The 24,670-nt window shown below is 43.9% G+C and overlaps 1 protein-coding gene across 3 annotated transcripts in view; it reads left to right on the forward strand.

The window, feature by feature from the left end:
- Positions 1 to 23,590, forward strand: part of LOC113009022 (pleckstrin homology domain-containing family A member 5-like) — a 164,239-nt gene extending 140,649 nt beyond the window's left edge. For all 3 annotated transcript variants that reach the window (XM_026147049.1, XM_026147050.1, XM_026147051.1), the window contains 7 exons: positions 2,330 to 2,451; positions 4,821 to 5,012; positions 5,107 to 5,250; positions 5,979 to 6,098; positions 9,555 to 9,700; positions 10,020 to 10,174; positions 20,500 to 23,590. In XM_026147049.1, the coding sequence (XP_026002834.1) occupies positions 2,330 to 2,451; positions 4,821 to 5,012; positions 5,107 to 5,250; positions 5,979 to 6,098; positions 9,555 to 9,700; positions 10,020 to 10,174; positions 20,500 to 20,534 (914 nt within the window). In that variant the 3' untranslated portion in view covers positions 20,535 to 23,590. The remainder of the gene's footprint in view (positions 1 to 2,329; positions 2,452 to 4,820; positions 5,013 to 5,106; positions 5,251 to 5,978; positions 6,099 to 9,554; positions 9,701 to 10,019; positions 10,175 to 20,499) is intronic.
- The last annotated feature ends 1,080 nt before the right edge of the window (positions 23,591 to 24,670 follow it).

Raw genomic sequence — 24,670 nt, forward strand, 5'->3', positions numbered from 1 at the left:
CGGTCGGCTCAGAGGCTGGACCGTCAAACTCCTGTTCCGGTGGCGGTGACGAGAACACAGGCTGAGGTTCTCCAGTGCTGGGATTTACAGTCTGTGTGGGTCTTACTCCCTGTTCATGGAAGCCAGACGAACTGACCACATCAGTCACAGTACTGGAGTCCGCCGCCTCCACACTATGTGTCTCCTTTAATGGTGACCCTTGAATCTGTAAACTTGAATCTAGTTCCTCTTCTACGGCTTCAACGGAGGCTGGTGATGGGAGAGTGCGTTCACTCACCTCCGGTTGTCGCGCAGCACGACGGGGACGCGAACGCCGTTTCTGCTTGACTGCAGCTCCCGATGAACCAGACAACGGTGCTTCATGCGCGCCGGGCGGCGTCGCAGAGGCTGGTGAACTGGGTGCTGATGGAGCGGTAGATGAGAGTTCCTGGAAGCTCAGGGGACCCCCGAGAGCCAGGCGGGTTCCCCGGAAGATCTCCTCATAGTCAGGAGCTAGCCACGGCTTCCACCGGAGCTCTTCATCCAGTTGATCGCATGCTGCACGCTGCCGCTCCTCCAGGTCGAAATCCATGACCTCCCCTGCCTCCTCGTGTGGCTCGTTGGAGGGCGAAACATGCCGTAGCGCTGGGCGACGGCGACGCGAACGCCGCTTCCTCTTTGAGGTGGTCGTGGATGAAACTTCGATTTCTGTGGCGACCGGCTCCTCGTCTTCTGACCACATCCGTGCCAGATAGGAAGCGGAAGACGGGTAGGTCGGTCGAGGCGGTGAGGGTGAACGACTGAGCTGCGACAGCGAAGTGGAAACCGGCGAGTAGAGGGACGGCGCCAGCGTAGAGGAGTGTGGTGCCGTGGCGAACTTCAGCGTGCCGACTTGTATGCTTACAGCAGGCGGAGGGGAGGCTGCGCGGCCACGGGGCTGTGGTGACGCAGTCCGCACACCGGACCGCTGATGCTGCCGAGGGCAGGCTGGGAGGATGGTGCGGAGGAAGTCCGAGATCAGAGGGGGTAGCGCCTCCCATAACCAGGGAAAAACCGTGACGCTTGTCCCCAACGAGTAAAGTAACTCCTCCCTCTCCTCCTCACTAGAGCTTCGGCTCCACTGGTAGCATAACGACTCCACCGCTTGGATTACGTCTCTGCCAGGAGTCGCTGGGTCCGACATGGTCAGGTCGTACTGGAGGTCCGCGGAGGGGTTGTGAACTGCTTGGTCCATATCGTGGTCGCGTTCTTCTGTCATGTTTCGGCCGTGTGGCAGGCAGGATGAGGACCCAAATTGCAAACTCACAGACACGGGGGATAAACTCAAAATGCAGCTTTATTGCTGACAGGTGATAAACAATAACGATGATACAAAAGCAATGCAAAACTACACTAAACTGGGAAAAGCTAAAGTAACATATACCGGAAGACACGGGGAGAACCACACACGGCATGAGGGAGAACGCGACACCGAACAGAGGGAGACTCAGACAGAAATACACAGAGGGTAAACGAGGAAAGTGGGCACACACGGGGAACACAGGTGACACTGATAATCATAACGAGACAGGGCGGGGTGAACTGAACATGACATGTACAGGCACAGAGGTTCAGGCAGGAGGAGAGAGAGCACGGGGAAAACACAGACATAACGGGCTGGGGAAACATGAAACAACCACAAAGGGAGACGAGGGCTCATAAATACATAGAGGGCACACAGGGGGGGGAGAGAGAGCACGGGAGAACTTAGACATGATGGGCAGGGGAAACATGGAATAAAACATAAGGAGAGACGAGGGCTCACAGATACACAGAGGGGCACACAGGGGGTAAAAGCCATGAAGGGAAAACACTTAGGGAACAACACAACAGGGCAACTCAGAAAACATGGCCTAAATAAGGAACGAAATACAAAAATACAAGGAACTAAGAATACTGGGCCCCCATGGCCCAGGACCATGACAGGCAGTCCAACTACGTACTAGAGTTTTTTTGGTGGCGATGGTTTTTTGGTCGGGGAATGTATCTGTTAAAGGGTATTAATAGTAAAGACAGATCTGGGCTATCTTATATTATTCAATCAATTCGTCAAGTTTTAGAAGATGTCATTCATGGTCACTGAATGTAGAAAGTGTTTACTGGCCACAGGTGAGGCTTTGTCCTTTGACCTTTTCAGGCCTTCATCAGCCCTACTGGAAAGAATATTTCTCTCACATCTGTGTTGGTAACGTTGGGACCTCATACTAACTTGGTTCAGTTAAAACACATAGCCTATATATTGTTTTTAGTCCTTTTAGTTGTTTTTCATTAATGTGTGAGTGAGAGCATTTTCCGGCTGTTTCTCCAACAGTGTCCCCGTACCGAGTGGGTGTCATCCCCCCCAGGACCAAATCCCCAATGAGCCCTGCCGAGTCCTCCACTATTGCTTCCTACGTTACCCTGAGGAAGACCAAGAAACCTGAATCCAGATCTGTAAGTTTCACCTTTATAGTGTGGTAAATCTGTTGCACTACGAGGGCAAGTCATGTCTGACGCATTTATTCGGAGTACATAAAAGGAAATGAAGCACTCTCTCACTGACCGCTCGTAAATATAGATCAGAAGCAGAATCATCTTCATTTGGTGACTCTGTTCTCTCTCTCTCTCTCTATATATATATATATATATATATATATATAACACCCAGCACGCCCCTGCGGGCGGTTTATCCTTCAGGCTCGGGTCCTCTACCAGAGGCCTGGGAGCTTGAGGGTCCTGCAGTATCTTAGCTGTTCCCAGGACTGCGCTCTTCTGGACAGAGATCTCCGATGTTGTTCCCGGGATCTGCTCCAGCTTCTCGTGTTCCTTCTTCCTGATATTGCTGTCATTGGGAACCGCTACATCGATCACTACGGCCGTCTTCTTCTGTTTGTCTACCACCACTATGTCCGGTTGGTTAGCCACCACCATTTTGTCCGTCTGTATCTGGAAGTCCCACAGGATCTTAGCTCGGTCATTCTCCACCACCCTTGGGGGCATCTCCCATTGTGACCTCGGGACTTCCAGGTTATACTCGGCACAGATGTTCCTGTACACTATGCCGGCCACTTGGTTATGGCGTTCCATGTATGCCTTGCCTGCTAGCATCTTGCACCCTGCTGTTATGTGCTGGATTGTCTCTGGGGCATCTTTACACAGCCTGCACCTGGGGTCTTGCCTGGTGTGATAGACCCCAGCCTCTATGGATCTTGTGCTCAGAGCTTGTTCTTGTGCTGCCATGATTAGTGCCTCTGTGCTGTCTTTCAGTCCAGCTTTGTCCAGCCACTGGTAAGATTTCTGGATATCAGCCACCTCCTCTATCTGCCGGTGGTACATACCGTGCAGGGGCCTGTCCTTCCATGATGGTTCCTCGTCTCCCTCCTCTTTCTTGGGTTTCTGCTGCCTGAGGTATTCACTGAGCACTCGGTCAGTTGGGGCCATCTTCCTAATGTATTCTTGGATGTTCGTTGTCTCATCCTGGACTGTGGTGCTGACACTCACCAGTCCCCGGCCCCCTTCCTTCCGCTTAGCGTACAGCCTCAGGGTGCTGGACTTGGGGTGAAACCCTCCATGCATGGTAAGGAGCTTTCTTGTCTTTATGTCAGTGGCTTCTATCTCCTCCTTTGGCCAGCCTATTACCCCAGCAGGGTACCTGATCACGGGCAGGGCGTACGTGTTGATGGCCCGGATCTTGTTCTTGCCATGCAGCTGACTCCTCAGGACTTGCCTGACCCTCTGCAGGTACTTGGTGGTTGCAGCTTTTCTAGCGGCCTCTTCATGGTTCCCATTCGCCTGCTGGATCCCCAGGTACTTGTAGCTGTCCTCTATGTCTGCAATGTTGCCTTCTGGTAGTTCAATCCCCTTAGTTCTGACTACCTTCCCTCTCTTTGTTACCATCCGACTACATTCTCCAGTCCGAACGACATTCCAATGTCATTGCTGTATAGCCTGGTAGTGTGGATCAGTGAATCGATGTCTCGTTCACTCTTGGCATACAGCTTGATGTCATCCATGTACAGGAGGTGGCTGACAACTGCTCCGTTCCGTAGTCGGTATCCGTAGCCAGTCTTGTTAATGATCTCACTGAGGGGGTTCAGGCCTATGCAGAACAGCAGTGGGGACAGAGCATCTCCTTGGTAGATCCCGCACTTGATAGTGACTTGTGCTATGGGCTTGGAGTTGGCCTCTAGTGTTGTACGCCACATCCCCATCCTGATGAAGGCTCTTAGGGTCCCATTGATCTTGTACAGGTCTAGGCATTCCAGTATCCAGCTGTGGGGCATTGAGTCATAGGCCTTCCTCTAATCAGTCCAGGCAGTGCACAGGTTGGTCAGCCTGGTCTTGCAGACTTGGCTGACTGCTCGGTCTACCAGCAGCTGGTGTTTCGCTCCTCTGGTAATTCCTTTGTCATGAGGAGTGTGCATTGAGCCACATGCCTGTTCATCTTAGCCGCTATGATGCCTGACAGGAGCTTCCATGTGGTGCTGAGACACACAGTGTGGTGTCAAACTAGTATAACTGTAGTGTATTTTTGTGAGCTAGTTACAGTAAAAGGCAGCGTAGTCACTTTGTATTCACACATGATTAATATCTACATGAACAACATGATGACCCTGCACTTACTCCAGAGCTCGGGTCGTTAAAGGCCAACAAAACAAAGTAACTGGAGCTGAAGTCTTCTGGGGAAATGTGAACTTCTTTGTGGCAATATTTAAATTTCAGACTGTGCTTGCAAGTGAATTTTTAATCTTTTGTTAAAATGTTGCATACCCTCTCTGAAAGCCACAGTCACAGTTTGAGGTGAAAAGTCTTTTCCCGTGCAGGATCGTCCCAAAAGTGCAGTGGATCAAATAGGATTTGGGGAGAGAGAGGTGGGCAGAACAAGGATGAGTGTAGAGGAGCAACTGGATCGACTAAGAAGAAATCAGGAGGCCTTGTTGCTCCGTGAGAAAAAGAAAGAAACCCCAACCCGCTCACCGTCCTTCAGCAAAGACAATCCATTTCTTATTCTGCAGGTGTGTCTCTCACACACACGCTTCAGTTCAGATGTGACCTCTGCGGTTTGAAATCTGTCACTTAACTCAGGGGTTTATGTTCCCCCTTGTGCAGAGTCGTATCCCAGCAGGAGCCGGTGCAGACCCTTTGGAGCTGGAGGCTGCACTGCAGCAGCTGAAGGTGGAGCACAAGGAGCAGAGCAGAGCTTCTGTTGACGCTGCAGGAAACTGCACAGAAAGAACGCTGACTGTTGCAAAGGTTTGAATTTATTCACATTATTTTTGCAATGTACTCACAATTACAGGTGCAAAGGATCGAGGGAATGACAATAGATGAGTTCAGATACCTGTGGACAACCAACCAAAGCAATGCACAATATAAAGGCTGGGACGGTGGAGTAAGTAGACCAGTGTATTAGGGGGGATTTGTGCCAGAAGGAAAACAGTGAAAGGGAAGATGACAAGACGAGCGAAGGTGGAGCAAGAGGTCGGAGTGTTAGGAAACGAATACGTCGACTCAGGCTGTGCAGTTTGGAGACGAGGTTGGAGAGGCAAAGATATTTAAGGTGGAGCTGCCAGGCAGAATGAAAAGAGGAGGACCACAGAGAAAATTCATGGATGTAGTAAACAAGGAAATGCAGAGGGCTGATATAAACAGAAGAGGATGCAAGGATTAGAGTGAGGGAGGCAGATGTGACCACACGGAGAAGTCACAGCCAAAGTCAGTAACTCTGCACCACTACTGGGCTGGAGTGAGACTACTATTGATAACATTTTCATCCAAGACTTAGAAGCTTCACGCAAAAACAGCGACATATGACCTTCATGAGATGCAAATGTAGACTGCATATTCAGTTTTCTATGTCTTTCTAAGTCTTGTTTTTTGTGGTCTTGTTTCCATTGTGAAAGAGACTGAGTGTTTTTATACACAACACTTGCTGCACTCTGTACACACAGCACCAGAATCATTTTTATTTCTATCTGCAGGAGATGCCCACAGCAGAGGAGGTGAAAAATGACAAATGTGAGGAAGTAAAGCAAGACGGGAACACGGGCCTGAAGAGTGTGGAAGAGCCACAGGTTACGATGGGCAGATTAGATCATGAGGTACTGTTTTATTTCTCCGGACAGTTGTGTGTAGCAGATAGCAGTGTAAAGATAGTCAATACTGTTTATTAGTATGACCAAACTTGTTTAGTGGTGATAGGAAGGATGTCAGATACTTAAGATCGAGAACTAGAAGGAAACGGCTTTAACTGGGAAACGTGGAAAGTGGGATTTCCATAGAAGCAGGTGGCTGTAATCACACAGCAGCAGAACTGGTGATTCTCCCAAAGGGACTCAGGAAGAGACGAGCCAGTTTCTTAGACGAGCTGCACCAGGAGCAACTGAGTAGACGATCTTAGTGCTCGAGCAGGAATGTACGAACTAAGGAGCTCGATCAGGTAGCTCAGGGCTGTGTTGTTGATCATTTTAAAAGTAAGCAGCAGTATTTTAAATTGGATGTGGAATTTAATGGGTAGCCAGTGCAGGTCAGCTAGAACAGGGGTAATAGAGGCAAACCTCCCAGTTCCCGTCATTTTGAACAGTTTGCAGTCTATGAAGAAGGGCCGAGTGAAGACTGAAATAAAGGGAGTTGCAGTAATCCAGCCTACAGGTCACAAAGGCGTGAACAAGCTTTTCCAGGTCCTTATGCGGAACATAATGCTTAGTCTTAGAAATGAGACGCAGTTGGTAGAAACTAGATCTAACTACAGCGGACACTTTGCAGCAACACACCCAAACTGCTAACAGTGTCAGAGAGGGAGCTGGCAAGGGAACCAAAGGCATCACAAAACTGTCCACGAGGAATATTACTATCAAACACAATGATTTTAGTTTCCTAAGAGCCACTCTTTGAAAGCAGTGCAGAGACCAGGCAGGATCAGTAGATCTGTATATCGTCAGCGTAACAGTGATAAGCGATATTGTATTTCTCAAAGATTAGAGAGTAGAATAGGGCCCAGCACAGATCCTTGAGGCACGCCACAGCAGACGGGTGCAGCGGAGGAAGAGCAGGTGCCCAGGTCGACCGAGAAGGACCTGTTGGAGAGGTATGATTTAAACCAACCACGGGCGACACCTCTAATGCCTACAGTATGCTCAAGCCTCTCTAACAAGATGCTGTGATCCACCATGTCAAAAGCCGAGGATAAATGCAATAGAGCTCGGACCGCAGCACGTCCAGTATCAGCAATTAGAAGAAGAACATTAAGGACTCTAAGCTGTGTCAGTGCTGTGACGTGGTTTAAAGGCAGACTGGAATTTATCAATAATGTCGTTCACATCCAAATACGCCTGGACTTGTGAAAGAACTATCCTCTCGACAACTTTAGAGATCGGCCTGTGATTCACATAATTATTACTATCAAGGTTTCTGTTGCTGGACTACGGCATGTTTCAAAGCTGACGGGACGCAGCCAGAGACTGAAGAAGGATTCATTAAACATAAAATACTGGGTCCAATTACGTCGAAGCAGTCCTTGACTATGCGAGACAGGAGGATATCATATATAGGAGTAGTGTTATTCAGTTGTTCAGCTAATCGCTTCAGAGTAAGGAGTGACACGGGCTCAAACTGATGGAAGGTTGATGAACAACCAGGAGCGGAAACAGGAAGCGAGGAAGAGAAGAAACTTTATCTAAGAAGTGATTTAAAAGTTGTTCACAAAGATCCGGCGAGCACGGCAGCGGCATATCAGGACGGGGATTGACCACCGAATTAAAATTTTAAATAGCGTTCAGGGGTTGTGACCATGAGCCAGGATCATTTTTGATAAGAAAGCCGCTTTCGCCATTTTAGCAGCAGTTTGAAATTTCGAGCGGCTGACACATAGGATTTCACAGGATACCTGGAGTTTATCTTTTCTCCACCTCCTCTCATCATGGCGGCAAACACGTCGTAAGGCGCGTGTGGAGTCGTTTAACCAGCGTTGGGAAAAGGCTGTAGGGCGCTTCATTTTAATGGGTGCAACAGTGTCAAGGATAGAGGAGCATATGGATAACAAGGTGTTTGCAAAGTCTTCAACCATATGAGAGGCAGAACAATCAAAAGAAGTGGACGCAGAGAAATTTGCCACAGTTTCAGCATCAACTACACGTAAAGCAGGAACTCAGGGTGCAGTATTATCTAAGTCAACATGACTGTGGCGTGGTCAGAGATCCCCACATTGTTTATATCCTTGATGCAAATGTCCAAGCCTTAGCGTGGGTAGGTTCATTTACCCACTGAACGAGGTTAAAAGAGTCAGTTAATGCAAGAAAGTCTTCAGCTGACGGGTCGTCCTTACAGCAGACGTGTATATTAAAATCCAGTAATAAGAACACAGCCATGTTTAAAAAGAACAGATCCTACAAGGTCGGCAAATTCAGAGATAAAAGTCTTATTGTATTTAGGCGGGCGATAGACCGCGACACACAGAGTAGCCTAACAGTCAGTCATCTCCAGCAGCTGAGCCTCAAAGCTGGGGTAGGTAGGGGAGGGGAGCTGCTGGAGGTTATTTTTAAAAACCGAAGCTAAGCCACCACCTCGGCCAGTAAGTCTAAAAAAGGCACAGTCTGGGGGGAGAAGCTCGGAGAAGGGGATGGACTCACCGGGGCGAATCCAGGTCTCCGTCAGGAGTAAAACGTCCAGTCCAGTAGTGAGGAAAAAGTCATTTAAAAGAAAGGTCTTGTTCGCCAGTCACCTGACATTTAGTAAAGCCATACGAGTCCAGGCAGCTAGGTCACCACTGGTAGCACGTCGCAGAGCGCTTAGGTTGTTGTGATGGACGCCACGTCTGGAGGACGTAATCCAGGGTCGAACAGGAAGGCATGCCACTGGAAGGGCTGGGTAGGCTTGTAATCAGCGGGGCAGATCCACCGATGGCTCAGTAGTTTAGCATCAAAGCGGTCTCCGGAGGAGGGGAGGAAGCGTAGACGGCCAGCATATGGATAATCCGTAGCCTTTGCTTTAAGGTAAGCCTTGAGGCGGACGCGGAGACCCCTCCTTTTACCCCGTTTCCTGTAACGTTTCTTGTGCAGGTTGGGAAGGGGTAACCAGGAAATACTGGTGGAGGAGTCTAGCCGTAACAGGGTGGCGTCACCCAGGTTCCAGCATGGCTCGAGCGATGCCAGTAAGAGAATCGGAGATTTAAAAGCGTTTGTCTGTCGTAGGTTATTATTGCACAACCACACGATGAGCATAAAACCAAAAAAATAAGGAGTACTATGCCAAAGTCCAGTAAAAGGGGAAGGAAAGGTAGAAAGCAGAAGCACAGGCGAGGACGGCCAGCCACACACACCGGCGCCATCTCAAGAAATGATGATGTCAATAATGCTGACTCAGAATGACATTAGTCGCCCTTTAACAGGCTTCAGCTGTCTGTACCAACTCCAACAGCACACTTCATATCATACAGTCGTAGCTGTTGTGTAAAAACAGCCACAGTCAGTTTGCTTTGAATCATTTCTTAAACTGACACTGCATTTATTTCCAACCTTCAGATCCCTGCATTCTCTCATGAAAGTGAATCTGTGTTTTAGCTGTGTGAGAGTCAAAAGGTGGTGATCCTGGACTTGGGCACGGAGCCTCAGCGGGTGGAGATTGTGAACCTTGAGCCCTTCGAGGACGATGAAAGCCGAGAGCAAGATCTGACCAGCTCACCTACAAATGCCACCACTGAAAACAGGTGTCTGTGTGTGTCTGTGGGTGTCTGTGTGTGTGTCTGTTTGTGTCTGTGTGTGTCTGTGGGTGTCTGTGTGTGTGTCTGTTTGTGTCTGTGTGTGTCTGTGGGTGTCTGTGGGTGTACCTATCTTTGCACTGACACAACAGCTTAGAGCTACATTGGAAACACAGCTCACTGGAGCACCAACTCGATAGTATTTGTTCTCTGCTGTCATTACAGAGAAAAGCAAAACAAGATGCTGTAAAAATACTGAACTACAGTCTGATGTCCATCATTGAAACTAATCAGTCGTTATGACCTGTTCTGCTTCTACCAACTGTAGCTTCCAGATTGTTGAGCCTGAGACTCCAAGCCCTGAGCCCGAGGTCGAAGAGATGACACAACCGTCGAGGGGAGATAAGAACCTCGGGAAGAGCCTGGATTCATACAACCAGCTGACAGCAGACAACAAAAAACACAACAACAGTATTTTGGCATGTAAGTCAAAAGTCTTTCAAAGACCTCTTTGTACCCAAATCAAAGGCATATTAACTCATCACACGTGAAAACATTTACACTGGTTAATCTTACGGCTTACATATGTCTCATGTATATCGAGATCATCTTTTTTAAACCGACGTTAGTAAAAACTGATTCTCAGGTTAGTTTCATTTTTCCACTGGACATTTTGACCTGATACCAAAGTATCTTTGAACACTACAAACAAGACTAATTTATTTCAGCAGTAACTTTAGCTACGCTCTGTATCCTCACCAATCCTGTGTCATTATCCATGTTTCTGTGTGTACGTATGAGGGAAAGTTCAACGTTGAAAACTGAAATAAGTCAGAAATGTTGTGTGCTGACATCATCGTGGGGCGTTGCACAGGTACATTTAGAAATATACGAGTTATCCAACAGTCGGTGGATATTTTGGCATTGCATAACCAGAATTACAGCTTATTGATTACTAAGCGGAGAAATCACTTTATTTATATTATTGCAACATGTGAATAGATAATACATTTGATCAAATGTGTCATTGAACTTTGGCAGATCTACATTAAGCTAAAAGTATAAGATAAGAAGACTGAAGTGTCGGGGCTGAAACCTTTGCTGCATGAGGAACTTATCCTTGTTCTTCTTCACGCTAACAGCTGCTGCCAGAGGCTTCAGGCTGTGATGTTTACTGTACACCAATCAAGAAGGATAAGCGTGACCCCTCTTATGCTTTCCTGCCTTTAGAAAGCATCTACATGAGTCTTACGTGACCACTTGTGGTTCGATCTAACTTTCCTCTCTGTGTATATAGAAATAAGTGTTTTCATTTTACATGCACCTTTATGCTGCGTCTAACCTGAAGCTGGAATAACTCAGGTGGCTGCTTTCAGTTTTTTTGTTGTATTGGCTGTAGAGGTGGAAGAAAAGCCCACTCTGTGTGTGTTTTGCTGCAGCTGTGAGATGTTCATTCTGATGGCTTTTGTCGTCATGGACCCTGTGACTGTTTTAGGGAGATGAATATTGACCACTGGGCATCTCGCGGTTCAGAAAGCCATAGAATACTGTCATGGTCCTGCGGCCATGACTCAGTGACTTTGTGTTTGTGTTCCTTATTGTTATTATTCTCTTTATTATTCTTGGGCTGTTTTGGGATGGTTTGTGTTTTGGGATTTTAGATACTGGGTTTTGGGTTTGTGCTCCCTCTATTGGTCCCTGGTGTTAGTGTCTCGTCAGGTTAATCAGGTCCAGCTGTGTCTCCCACCTGTGTGTGATTTCCCAGTGTCTCTTTGTGTACTTATAGTGTGTGTTTTCCTCTGCTCCTCGTCGCGTCGTCTGTGTTCATACCCTGTGAAATCCCCTGCGTGCTCTCCCTGCTGTTCTCCCTTCATGTTCAGGTTTGCCACTCCTTTGTGTAGTTTCACCCAGTTTAGTTCATCCTTAGTTCTGTTTTGCCATCTCCACTTTATGTTTGATATTGTCAATAAATCGCCTTCACATCTGAGTAAGTGCTGCATTTGAGTCCTCCTTTCCACTCTTCACACGGCCGCTGCCCCGGACCGTGACAAATACACTGTAATGGAGAGATAAGAGAAATACAAGGAAGCTACACAAGACACATGTTTTCTGCTTTGAATGGTTTGAAATGTTTGGAAATGCCAAAATTCTTCTTTCCCCTTCCCCACATCTGTCTCAGAGCCTACAGACATTCTTGGACTTGAAGATTGGTTTGTCCTCTACGGCAGTGTTTCCCAGCCTTTTGGAGCCACGGCAAATATTTCATGTTAGAAAAATTACACTAAACAAAAATGTCACAAAAAGCATATTAATAATTTCACCCCGCGCAGCAGGTATAGCTGACTTGGCTCAGGTTGTGCCCAGCATAGCTTCTTTGCTTTCTTCTGACCACTACTCCTGCCAGGGCCTTCATCTGGGTCGGAGTTTTCTGCAGGACCAAGTCAGCCTGACTGGTTCTTTTCAAATATTTATCTGTTACGCGCTGCTATGGGCTCAAAATGTGGTCATAAATATTTTGTATGTGTAAAAAAGATTTGTGTGTGTGTAAAAAAGATTTGTGTGTGCGTAAAAAAGATTTGTGTGTGCGTAAAAAAGATTTGTGTGTGCGTAAAAAAGATTTGTGTGTGCGTAAAAAAGATTTGTGTGTGGACTTAGAAAAAAAAAACATGCAAGTTACAAGTACGAATTTTGACCCTATTTTTCTTCCTTTCATCTGATTGGTCAATGTCATGTCAATCACAAATGTAACAATCCAATCAGAGAACAGATGGGTTTGGCTGTCGGAGGGGAGCTTTTTTTGAACTGCAGGTCCTTGAAGGGTGATACAGTTTGAAGCTGGAGGATCTCTATATAAATATCCGATAGCAGCTAGGTCCCTTAACTTTCAGTAGCTGTTGAAAGGATAAAGTTGTGGTATATCAGTGGTTAGAAATACATCATTACTTTAGGATTAGTTTAACACAAAGTCAGGGCTGACCCAGGACCATTGCTGTGAGTCACAGTGCGCAGCATAAAAGTCCTTTCACATCGGACGCAGGATGTGCTGCTAATGCTAACTAAAAGCAAAGGATCCAGAATTTGTTGCGCTGGCTGCTGGGCTCTGTGGGTTTTTGCAGCAGCTCTACCTGTACTAGATGCACCTGCTCCTTGTCTTTTCTATCTCTGACTTTATGTCCTCTACAAGAGTTTTTTTTTTTGCTGGTTCTTCAAATGTTCAATAAAAACATGTATGCTAATTCATAACGAAGAAAGCTTTGTAATGAAGACTGTCATTTCCAAAACACTGCCCGCCCCCACACCGCGGTCCGCAGCGCTGTTGAAAAGGCTGTGGAAGTCCCTGTATTAAACACTTAGTCCTGTGACACAAAAATCACCAAACTCGGACGACCACAGACTGTTTTCCTTCGTGGTGATGAAGGAAAACGCTGGGTTGGCATGTAAAAGGGCATTTATTCCCTTCAAAGACCTGCAGTTCAAAAAAAGCGCCCCTCCGACAGCCAAACCCATCTGTTCTCTGATTGGATTGTTACATTTGTGATTGACATGACATTGACCAATCAGATGAAAGGAAGAAAAATAGGGTCAAAATCCGTACTTGTAACTTGCAGGGTTTTTTTTTCTAAGTCCACACACAAATATTTTTTACGCACACACAAATTCTTTTTTACACATACAAATCTTTTTTACAAGTACAAAATATTTATGACCACATTTTGAGCCCATACGCTGCGTCGTCTCACAGCATGACGATTATGTCATTTCTTCTTCTGTTTTACTGGCAGTTGACAACCCATTTATTAGACCAGGTAGTTGTACTGCCCTCTAGTGGAAGAGAATGTAATTGTTCTGCCCGTTACTCACGCCAATCACTTAGAGCAGGGGTGTCCAACTCCAGGCCTCGAGGGCTGGTGTTCTGCAGGTTTTAGATCTCACCCTGGGTCATCACATCTGAATCAAATGATTAGTTCATTATCAGGTCTGTGAAGAACTTCAAGACATGTTGAGGAGGTCATTTAGCCATTTAAATAGGCTGTGTTGGATCAAGGATCTAAAACCTGCAGGAAACCAGCTTAGAGTACTAATCAGGTAGAACCAGAGGCTGTATCCCAATTCAGGGTCTGCAGCCTTAAAGGCCGCATTTTAAGGCCGATCACGTCACAGCGACGCAACGAAGACTGTCCCAATTCAAAGGCTGCACGAAATGCAGCCCTCAAATGCGTCCTTCGTTTCCCCGGATTTGAAGGATGGGTCCGTGTATCCTCCATGGCCCAACATATCCCAGACTTCATAGCGCGGCGGTGGGTGTGGATAATTTTGCCGGAAAAAAACGGCGGACGGCTGAAGCGGGGCGGAAGAAGAGTAAACTTTCAAAAGTAAGTACTGAATATGATGTCACTTATTTATGTGCGAATGTTTAATAATGAAGAACATTAAACATGACTGTTGGCCACATGTCGGCAAAGTTATGTGACATTAGAGATGTTTGTACTAACTTGGTTTTAAAGCCTTTACTTTAAAATATACGCCGTTCAATAGTCGACCTTAATCTTACAGAGAATGTGATGATTTTATGGATAATTAAAGTCAGTCATATATCCACAAACACAACAAGCTGAAAGTCAGTGATGCTGCTCGGTTTGCAGTAGAGATGGCACGATACCACTTTTTTATGTCCGATACCGATACCGATATCATAAATTTGGATATCTGCCGATACCGATATGAATCCGATATGGTGTTTTTTAATCAACAAAACTGTTTTTTAAATATCTTGCTGCATTTTGTATAAGTTCATACTCAAGTTTAAAACAACAACTACACTAAAGCTATTCTGTTATACCTGTATGCAAAAAAAAAATATTTCATAGTACAGCAATACTGATCAATCTAATAAACTTAAACCTACACCATCCTCCCTATTCTGGTATTTTAAAGAGTACTTAGCATAAATATTAAGCAACCTAACTAATAGGGTTCCAACTCCCAGCAACAACAAAAATAAATAAATAAAAAATAGGGAACCACCCCTCACGCTCCACCTCATGATGCTTAATCGACGTAATCAACCTTAATTTGATGCAGTGTGGAAAAAAAATGCACAGAAATCAATTATTTTTCAAGAAATATTAAATAGATTCAACATCTTTCTTCAACAAAATTGCAGACTGCACAGATGGTACCTTCCCAAAGGAAAAAGTACTATAGCTTACTAGGGTATATATTAGACTTAATAGTCACTATATACAGTAATGGACGGGATTCATTTTGCATCAAATTAAAACTTTGGCTGTCAGATAATTATTTATTAAAAGCTCGACATTTTAAATGAGAATAAGAAAGAAAAGTATGTCTTTGTGCCCCCTTTTCCCTGTTAATGCCCTATCGGCCCCCCTGGCTAAACTTTGCTAGATCCGCCCCTGCACAGTTACCAGCCGTCAGCTACGTAGAAAAAGATCCTGGAGTAGAAAGTAATATTAAATACATTCTAACAACAGCTGATCAAGCTTAAACGTGCTGCTGTTGTTCAGCCGCTGGTTTCCTCTTTCTGGTGCAAAGTGGGCCAAAAGCAAACTAGAGACACGGACTCGCGACAGAAAAGCCGATCAGCTGATCGTTAAGCAGTTTCATGATTGAAGTAGCAGCAAGAAGAGGCAGTCGCTCCATATATCGCTTGTTAAGCTTAACGCAGGAATGCTTTACAAACATTCAGAGATGGACTTACACACTTGCTTTACTTCTCTCGGGATAACTTTGTCGGAGATGAAATGCCGGGTTGCTAGCGAAGCTCCAAATGCTATCCAGACCACTGACAGGTCCTGCATGCCACAGCCGCTCTATCACGTGATGCATACTGCTCCGACTGCTAACGTTCTGAGGTGAGTTACGGCGTGTTGCAAGTTTTGTGAGGTGCTTTCGTGATATTTAATGGATCGGATTACATTTTTAATTTTTCTCCGATATCCGATCCAGTAATTTAGGTCAGTATCGGACCGATACCGATACGTAATATCGGATCGGTCCATCTCTAGTTTGCAGTCCTGAACATCACGGCACAAGCAGGATTCACTGCACTGTTAATGTTAGCTATGTTATATTGCTGCCTCTGTTCGGTGGTGTCGAGCCAAACGGACTTTAACGTGTGTTTGAACGAGCTGACGGTTCACTCGTTAAGCTGAAAGAAAGATGCTTTAATCACAGCAGTCACACATGTGTCCACTGCACCATCTGGAACTCTTCTTGTTTACACTCGTAATAACACAAACACTAAATCCTGCTTCTCTGTGCTGTTGTGTAGCAGTGTGTACACCTGAGACTGTCACCTGTCTGTCTGTCCTGCACTCTCTCTCTGTTTCTTTCTCTCTGATTGTGTAATAAAAGTATGAACATGTGTTTATAAGTTACACTTGTGTTTGAATCCTGCAGCTTATCACACATTTGATTTCCATGTGTGACGACTGCAAGTGTCCAGAGTGAGGACAGACTGAGGGACCCACTGCTGCACATCATCTGTGAGGCTTTGCACCCCTGATGATCCACCAGGACAAACTCAGCAGTGTGTGAGGAAGAGGAGGAGGAAGAGCCAGCAGCAGCTGACAGATGGAGAGAATAGACAGACTGTTCCCTGTTTGTGAAGGACTGCTAGGAAAGTTTAAATTCACTAACTGTTCAAGGTTCTTTATTCGTCACATGCATAGTAATACAAGTACAGTAACCTTGTTAATAGTTAATAGTCATTATTTTCCTGTATAAATTGTTGGTTGTTGCGATAAGAAAATTTCAGTTAAATATATCATTTAGGAGACACACACAGTGATATTTGAGAAGTGAAAGCTGTTACTGGAGCACTGTAACAAAAAATAATTTCCCCCAGGGATCAATAAAGTATTCTGATTCTGATTCTGATTCTGAAATGAAATTTATTGGATTTACAGAAAATGTGCAATAATTGTTTAAACAAAATCAGGCAGGTGCATCAATCTGTTGTCATTTTATTGATTCCAAAACCTTCAGAACTAATTATTGGAACTGAAATTGGCTCGGTAACCTCAGTGACCCCTGACCTACATACACAGGTGAATCCAATAATGAGAAAGAGTATTTAAGGGGGTCAAATGATAGTTTCCCTCCTCCTTTAATCTCCTCTGAAGAGTAGCAACACGGGGGTCTCAGAACAACTGTCAAATGACCTGAAGACAAAGATTGTTCAGCATCATGGTTTAGGGGAAGGACACAGAAAGCTGTCTCAGAGATGTAAGCCGTCTGTTCCCACAGTTAGGAACATATTGAGAACATGGAAGACCACAGGCTCAGTTCAAGTTAAGTCTCGAAGTGACAGACCAAGAAAAATCTCGGATAGACAGAAGCGACGGTGAGAACAGTCAGAGTCGACCCACAGACCTGCACCAAAGACCTACAACATCATGTTGCAGCAGATGGAGTCGCTGTGCATCGTTCAACCATTCGGCGCACTTTACACAAGGAGATGCTGCATGTGAGAGTGATGCAGAGGAAGCCTTTGCTCTGCCCACAGCACAAACAGAGCCGCTAAAGCACATTTGGACAAACCAGCTTCATTCTGGAATAAGCTGCTGTGGACTGATGAAAATAAAACTGAGTTATTTGGGCATAACAAGGGGCGTAATGCATCGAGGAAAAAGAACACAGCAGTCCAAGAAAAACAACTGCTGCCTCCAGTAAAATATGGTGCTGGTTCCATCATGCTGTGGGGCTGTGTGGCCAGTGCAGGGACTGGGAATCTTGTCAGAGTTGAGGGACACATGGATTCCACTCAGTATCAGCAGATTCTGGAGAATCAGTGACAAAGCTGAAGCTGCGCCGGGGCTGGATCTTTCAACAAGACAACGACCCGAAACACTGCTGAAAATCCACTAAAGCTTTCATGCAGAGGAACAAGAACAACGTTCTGGAACGTTCATCTCAGCTCAGACCTGAATATTAATGAAAATCTGTGGTGTGAGTTAAAGAGAGCTGTCCATGCTCAGAAGCCATCAAACCTGAATGAACTAGAGATGTTTTGTAAAGAGGAATCGTCCAAAATACCTTCAACCACAATCCAGACTCTCACTGGAACCTACAGGAAGTGTTTAGAGGCTGGAATTTCTGCAAAAGGCAGATCTACAAAATATTGATTCCATTTCTTTTTTTGTTGATTTTGTTTAAACAATTATTGCACACTTTCTGTAAATCCAATAAACTTCATTTCACTTCTCAAATATCACTGTGTGTGTCTCCTATATGATATATTTAACTGACATTTTTTATTGTAACAACGATTTATACAGGAAAATAATGACTATTAACAAGGTTGCCCAAACCTTTGCATCCCACTGTATAACACACAGTGAAATGTAACCTGACACGCTCCTCGTCTGTCCTGAATCAGTCTTATTAGGTAATGTTCAAATAATGTGATCATCCCAGTGTTTCCAGTGTGGGAGAAAGTACTCAGGGCCTTCAAGTTACACACTATGAAAAGCAGCAACAAGTTTAATGTTCAGAAACCTAAAGTCTGTATCAGCAGCAGAATGGAGCTAAAATAAATGTTGGTTTCAGTTCTATGAAGCTTTGAGTATTTTGGATCAGTAGCTGCTGTGTGTGTTGCATCATATTGCTGTAACTGTTTATATGCTTTATATATTCTGAGGTAAGTTGATCTATAGTGTTACATCATATTCTATAAGGATGTTATGTGTTTGTAGACTTCCTGCCCAGTTTGACCCATTTAGCAGACGTCAGCCTGTTTAAGGCTCTGATATCTATTCTGTGTGACTTACAGCAGTTATGACATGGTCTGATTTTCTCACCCAATAAAGGAATATTTCATATATCAGTCTACTCTTCATTCTATCAGACACAGTTATCACAGCTCGTACATTTGCTTTTACACATATATGTAAGCATTGAGCCAAATTTAGTAATGCCAACGTATTAAAACAATATTTGTCTCTTATATATAACACATCTATAGATACACTGTCAAAGATACTTGTCTTTGAGTGAAGATTTAAGGAAATATAAATAAATGCAACTTGAATCTTTACTGCAGCTCAGTATTTGACACAGAGTTCAAACTCACTGCTGTAATAAATCATAATGATTAATATAATAACTTTAATATTGGCCATATTATATTTACATTACCACAGTGAGATGACTTTAGTCTCATGAACAACATCAGCTAATTGTTATTTACTAGCTAATCTTAAATGACTGTTCAGCACAGAAATGAAGCCCAACAATCGTGTTTTACAGTCCTGTGGTCTCAGCCTCAGATACTCAACTAATCACACAGAGCTCATGTAGAAACAAATGAACAAATATTTTCTCCTTCATTTCTGTCAAACAAAGCTGTTTGAAATGTTTCCAGCTGTTAGTGTCATGGTTGCTAGGCAACCTGGGCAGCATAGCGAAGGCTAGACCGTCCCATTTCAGAAGCCTCGCACTCCCGGCCTTAGCGGTCTTTGAGTGGGCGGCCCTTGTGGACCGTTAAGGCTGCAGACCCTGAATTGGGATACAGCCAGATAATCTTCCACGGCACACCTGATCATTTTTCACGGCACACCGGTGTGCCGCGACACAGCTCTGTGAGACCTTACATAGACAGGTGGGCAACTCTCAGAATCATTTCCAATCAACTGAATTTACTACAGGTGGACTCCAGTGAAGTTGTTGAAACGTCTAACAGATGACCAGTGGAGAGGGGATGCACCTAAGCTCAGTTTTGAGTGTTATGGCAAAGGCTGCATTACTTTTTAATTGTAATACATTTTCAAAAATTTCAAGCCAACATTTTTCACTGTGTCATTATTTAGTAGAATTTTAGGTGAAAGAATAATTGGATCCATGTTAAGGCTGTAACGTGACAGCATGTGGAACGAGTGAAGCGCTACGAATACTTTCCAGATGCACGGTACAATAAAAACCATAAAATACTAATTAAACACTTTGAATCAACTTCTGTCTTGTGACTGATTCATTTCCCGTTAAATATTGACTAATGACTGTTTGTCTCCAATTCATTTCATCTTTATATACAATTGACTGTGATTCTTAAATGCAGCTGAACGTCTTTAGCCTCAGGTTTATTTTTGGACTTACATGCCTCTGTACACTGCTGGTGTACAGAGGCATGTTTTTGATGCTTATACTGTAATCTCCAAATTAAATACACTGTAGAGGATAGTGTCTACTAGAACATGTGCAAAGCTAACAAAATTCACCCCCCATTTTATTAACTACCAGCGTTTGTTAATAATGTTCAACCATATAATTAGTGTTGTTATAGACTGTTATGTGCTGGACCCCCAGCACTGAGTCAACGACGAAACAAGTTCCAAAGAAAGTTCATCTTCATTCACTGCAAACTACAAACCAAAAGTCTGAAAAAGATTTTCTCTTTAATGTTGTTTGTTTCATTGTTGGCCTTTCACGCCGTGTTACGTAAGATATTATGAAGCCAACGATTATTCTTATTATTTATAAAAAAACATCTTGTTTTTTATAATCAGCAGTGCTCTCCACTGTGCAAGTATAACAACAACAACAACAACAACAATAATGATGATAATAATAATAATAATAATAATAATATACCAGTTGCAACTAAATCACTTTCTATCTTATGACTCACCAAATACTTGTTCCAATTCTCTAGAAGGATTATCTTCTAATACCCAATAGTTTTAGTGTTAATAAACCTACATCGATGGTTAAAGTACTAGTAGGTAAATAAGTAAAAAAAGAACAGCACTAATCTAAATTTCATTCTCCTCTTCTTCTCTTTGCAGCGCAGACGTTCACTTTGGTGAGCAGTGACACATGAGCAATGGCGGCCTGGACATCCTCACTGGCGTCCCATTGAGCTCAAATGTATCCAGCCTGCACAGAGCAATGCTTCCTGCATTTACAACTAAATCTGTTGGCACTAGTGTTACGTGCCAATACAGAGACGGAGACTGAGAGGATGATGATTCAGACTGACCGACACCTAGACGACCAGCCATCATATTCAAAGAGGCAGATATTCTGTATCTTTAGTGCTCATTAGATCTGCCGGCACATACTCTGTCCTTAAGCAAAACACATTCTGTGGAGATGTCAGCATATTCTAGGACTGTAAAATGGTTTAGTTTAAAAATTATGTGGTTTAACTACAAAATGCCTGAAGAAGCCCAGAAATTCATTGCTGTAGTGTTACAATAAAGCTTTGTTCAGCGTTCAAACAGCTGTGCAAAATATGATTAAAAGCAAAGTGCAATTCCAACTCCAAAGTTAAAGTACAAGTTATTAAATGTTTAAAAGATCAATTTTATTTACATAGCACCAAATCACAACAGTCACCTCATGAACTGTATATAGGAAAGAAGGACCGTGTAATTGTGCAAGCACTTGGCGACAGCAGAAAGGAAAAACTCCGGTTTAACAGGAACAAACTTCCAGCAGAACCAGTATCAGGGAGGTGCAGCCATTTGCCATGGCTGGTTGTTGATGTGAGGAAGATGGGATAAAGAGAGCCAGAGATGATAATTATTACTAATGATTAAATGCAGAGAGGTGTATAAACACAGAGTGGAGAAAAAACCTTCACTCTCCACACGTTTCAGAAAGTTTAAGGAGTGTTAAAATACGGGAGCAAACCTGGTCTCAGTTTTTAATGTTTCACGCATCTAATTCAGTATATTGAAAACACTGAATTTCTCAGCTCAGATTTAATGTTTGATATGTTGCCTTTGTACTATTTTTTTTAATTGAATAAGGCTTTAAATAATCAAACAAGTCAAATTACTTTTTACACAGTGCCCCTGCTTTTTGGGAATGTGTTGTAAACAGGAAGGAGTTAACCAGCGAGCAGGTGACCAAACCCCAGATGAAAGGGAAAGGTTTGCCTTTTCCAGGCAGAATGTAGCCACTGCTCTGGTGTGAATACTTCTGAGTAGCCCTGAAAAGCCGAGTGGAGCCTGATGCTGACTGGAAAGGATTTAGACCTCACAGGAGACGGATAGCGTCCAGTCACTTTTATGGACCGTGTAATTTAGTTAGCTTCATAAAATTTGGGTGGTTTACTGATAATGGCTTTGTAATCTGTGGCACATGAGCAATCCAAAGCATTTCCATGATCCAAAAGGCCCACATATAGCAGAGTAACAAACCATTCATCTTGTAAATGGAAATTATGACACGTGGCTCCTTCCTAACCTCAGGACAAATGGCCAGTCCTAACATAAAGTGTTTGTAAATGTCTTTGGAAATAGCTGGATAAATCCCTGTAATCTAGACTCAGACAGATGTGGTGTAAGGGGGTGATGGAGAAACCAGTGGACTGTTCTGTTTAGTCTGAGGTTAGCACTAACCCCATCAAGTATCTGAAGGGTGTACTCCTGAGTGAGGGGAAACTAAGCAGATTGGGACTGGACATTCAGTTTAAGGGTTAAGCTTTTAATTTAATCATCAGTTTTGACATCAAGCACATCCATATATATAAATAGTTTATTTGGCTGAGTTCAGGTGACGTGATATTTTGCAGTTGCTCACTGTATTGTGCCTTTTCGTGTGCATTCGTGTTTCGGAGTGAGAGGCAGTGGAACATGGGACTGAAAGGAAGGAGGACCTGAAGTTGACAGAGATCCCTCCCATTTACCAACCCGGTCATGTTCAAATCTTCGCCTGTGCTTCAACCTTTGTAGTAGCCAGTTGGTCCAGACACTGTCTGAAACATAAACTCAGATTATTCACTTTAACCATTTTTTAAAGATTGTACTACTTATCTGGTAAAAGTGAAAAGAAAAAAATCTGAAAACTTAATGTTTTCCTTCCATTTGTTATGCTACAGCCATGTGCTGCCACTGAGGCAGCGTGTTGTTTTTCTCCAAAACACCATGTAGGAATATTTCTGGGCAGGCAAGAATCTGAGCTAAACCATTGTACAGTCTCACTTTTATGTGTGACTTCTTTTGGATATAATGTAGCCTCATAAAACTGTGTTGCCAAATACATACACGTGTACAGAGCTTTTGATACCTTACTAAGTGCTAAAGTCATCCTAACATAACTATTAAAATAACAGTTATCTATAGTTCTGGTGGATGGGATATTAGCTGTTCCTGAGTTGCTAGAGATGAGTGTACAGCTGTATATATGAGCATCTGAGAAGCCTCATCACAGATGGCACAGCACCAAACGACACAGACGCAGTGCTTTACTTTAACCCCAAGTGGCCGCTAATCTTTAACCTGCTCGGATCTGGATCCTTTGGTTGATTTCAAACTGGAGGGATCCCACATCTTTTACACCTGCAAAATAACAGATTAGCCTTCATTTTAATATAAGTATATCCATATATTATATGAATATTAAGCTGTTTTTTTACTTTAACAAGGTGCCACATCATGCTGCTGTTTGTTTTTGTTTTTTTACAGATTAAGGTATGAAGTTAGGATTGTTTATGTTGAGCAGATGGTTTGAATACCCTGACGTGCTTGCAAAGCCTCACATAATATGCGAATGAGTTGAATTTGAAGTCTACTTTCTCAGTTTGTGTCTCTCTTTGTTTTTCCTCACTTTGGTTTGTATCAGTTAGAAAATACACATAAAAAGGATTTAGTTTGACTCTGTCCTAGGTGGTGGAAACTCAGAAAACGGCACATGTACAAAGCAATAAATAGGTATTTGAAGCCCCAGGACATTTAAAAAATTAAGAGATAAATAAACTGTAAAAAAAAAAATTAAGATAAGATAGAAAACTTTATGTACACAGTGAAAAAAGAAGAGTGAATATTATAAGTATAAGAAATTATTATCATTAATATTAGAGTCAATATGCAAAACATTCATTTCTCATCTGTTTTATATCGTGAAATAAATGTTGATGTTCTTAAAACATGCTTGTTTCACTTTTCTCTTTGAAGTGATGCTTTTCAGGGCGGATTCTTTCATCACAATTCTATTTTATTTAAATAGCACCAAATCACAACAACAGTCACCTCAAGGTGCTTTGTATCATAAGGTAGACCCCACAATAATACAAAGAAAAACCCAACAATCATATGGCCCCCTATGAGCAGCACTTTGGCGACAGTGGGAAGGAAAAACTCCCTTTTAACAGGAAGAAACCTCCAGCAGAACCAGGCTCAGGGAGGGGCAGGGCCATCTGCTGTGATTGGTTGGGGTGAGAGAAGGAAGACAGGATAAAGACATGCTGTGGAAGAGAGCATCTATATTAACAACCTTTGGTGCACGAACGTCACGGTAACGGAAAAACTGTGCAGTACAGAGGTAGAACTGTTGGTGTTAAAGTGCCGTCCATTCTATCTCCCTCGGGAATTTTCTGCCGTTTACATCTGCGCTGTTTACATTCCACCAGATGCTAATGCTAAGCAAGCGTTAGCACAATTGAGCAGCAGCATCAATAACAGCCTGGTAGCACACCCGGACAGTGTCTTTATTGCGGCTGGGGATTTTAACCACGCGGACCTGAAATCTGTACTTCACAATTTCCACCGTAATGTGAAGTGTGCTACCAGAGGAGATAGAACGTTGGACCAGGTGTACACCAACATGGCGAATGCGTACAGAGCCCAGGCTTATCCCCACCTGGGTCTGTCAGACCATCTCTCCCTTCTGCTACACCCAATATACACACAAAAGATCAAGAGCACTGGGATTACAACCAAAACCGTGAGAACATGGCCGCAGGACGCTATTCCGATGCTTCAGGACTGTTTCCACTGCACAGACTGGGATGTATTCAAGGTGCAGGACACTGACAATCGTGTCGCATTGGACAGTTACACCTCCACTGTCTTGGACTACATCTGTTTCTGTGTGGACAATGTAACAACTTGGAAACGATTCCGTGTGTTCCCTAATAATCCACCCTGGATGACACACGGAGTTCAACAACTTATTCGAACAAGGAACAACGCTTTCAAATCCGGGGACCAGGAGGCATACAGTGCTGCC

The sequence above is a fragment of the Astatotilapia calliptera genome, chromosome 17 (genome assembly GCF_900246225.1).
Source record: "Astatotilapia calliptera chromosome 17, fAstCal1.2, whole genome shotgun sequence".
In the NCBI taxonomy this organism is placed as follows: domain Eukaryota; kingdom Metazoa; phylum Chordata; class Actinopteri; order Cichliformes; family Cichlidae; genus Astatotilapia; species Astatotilapia calliptera.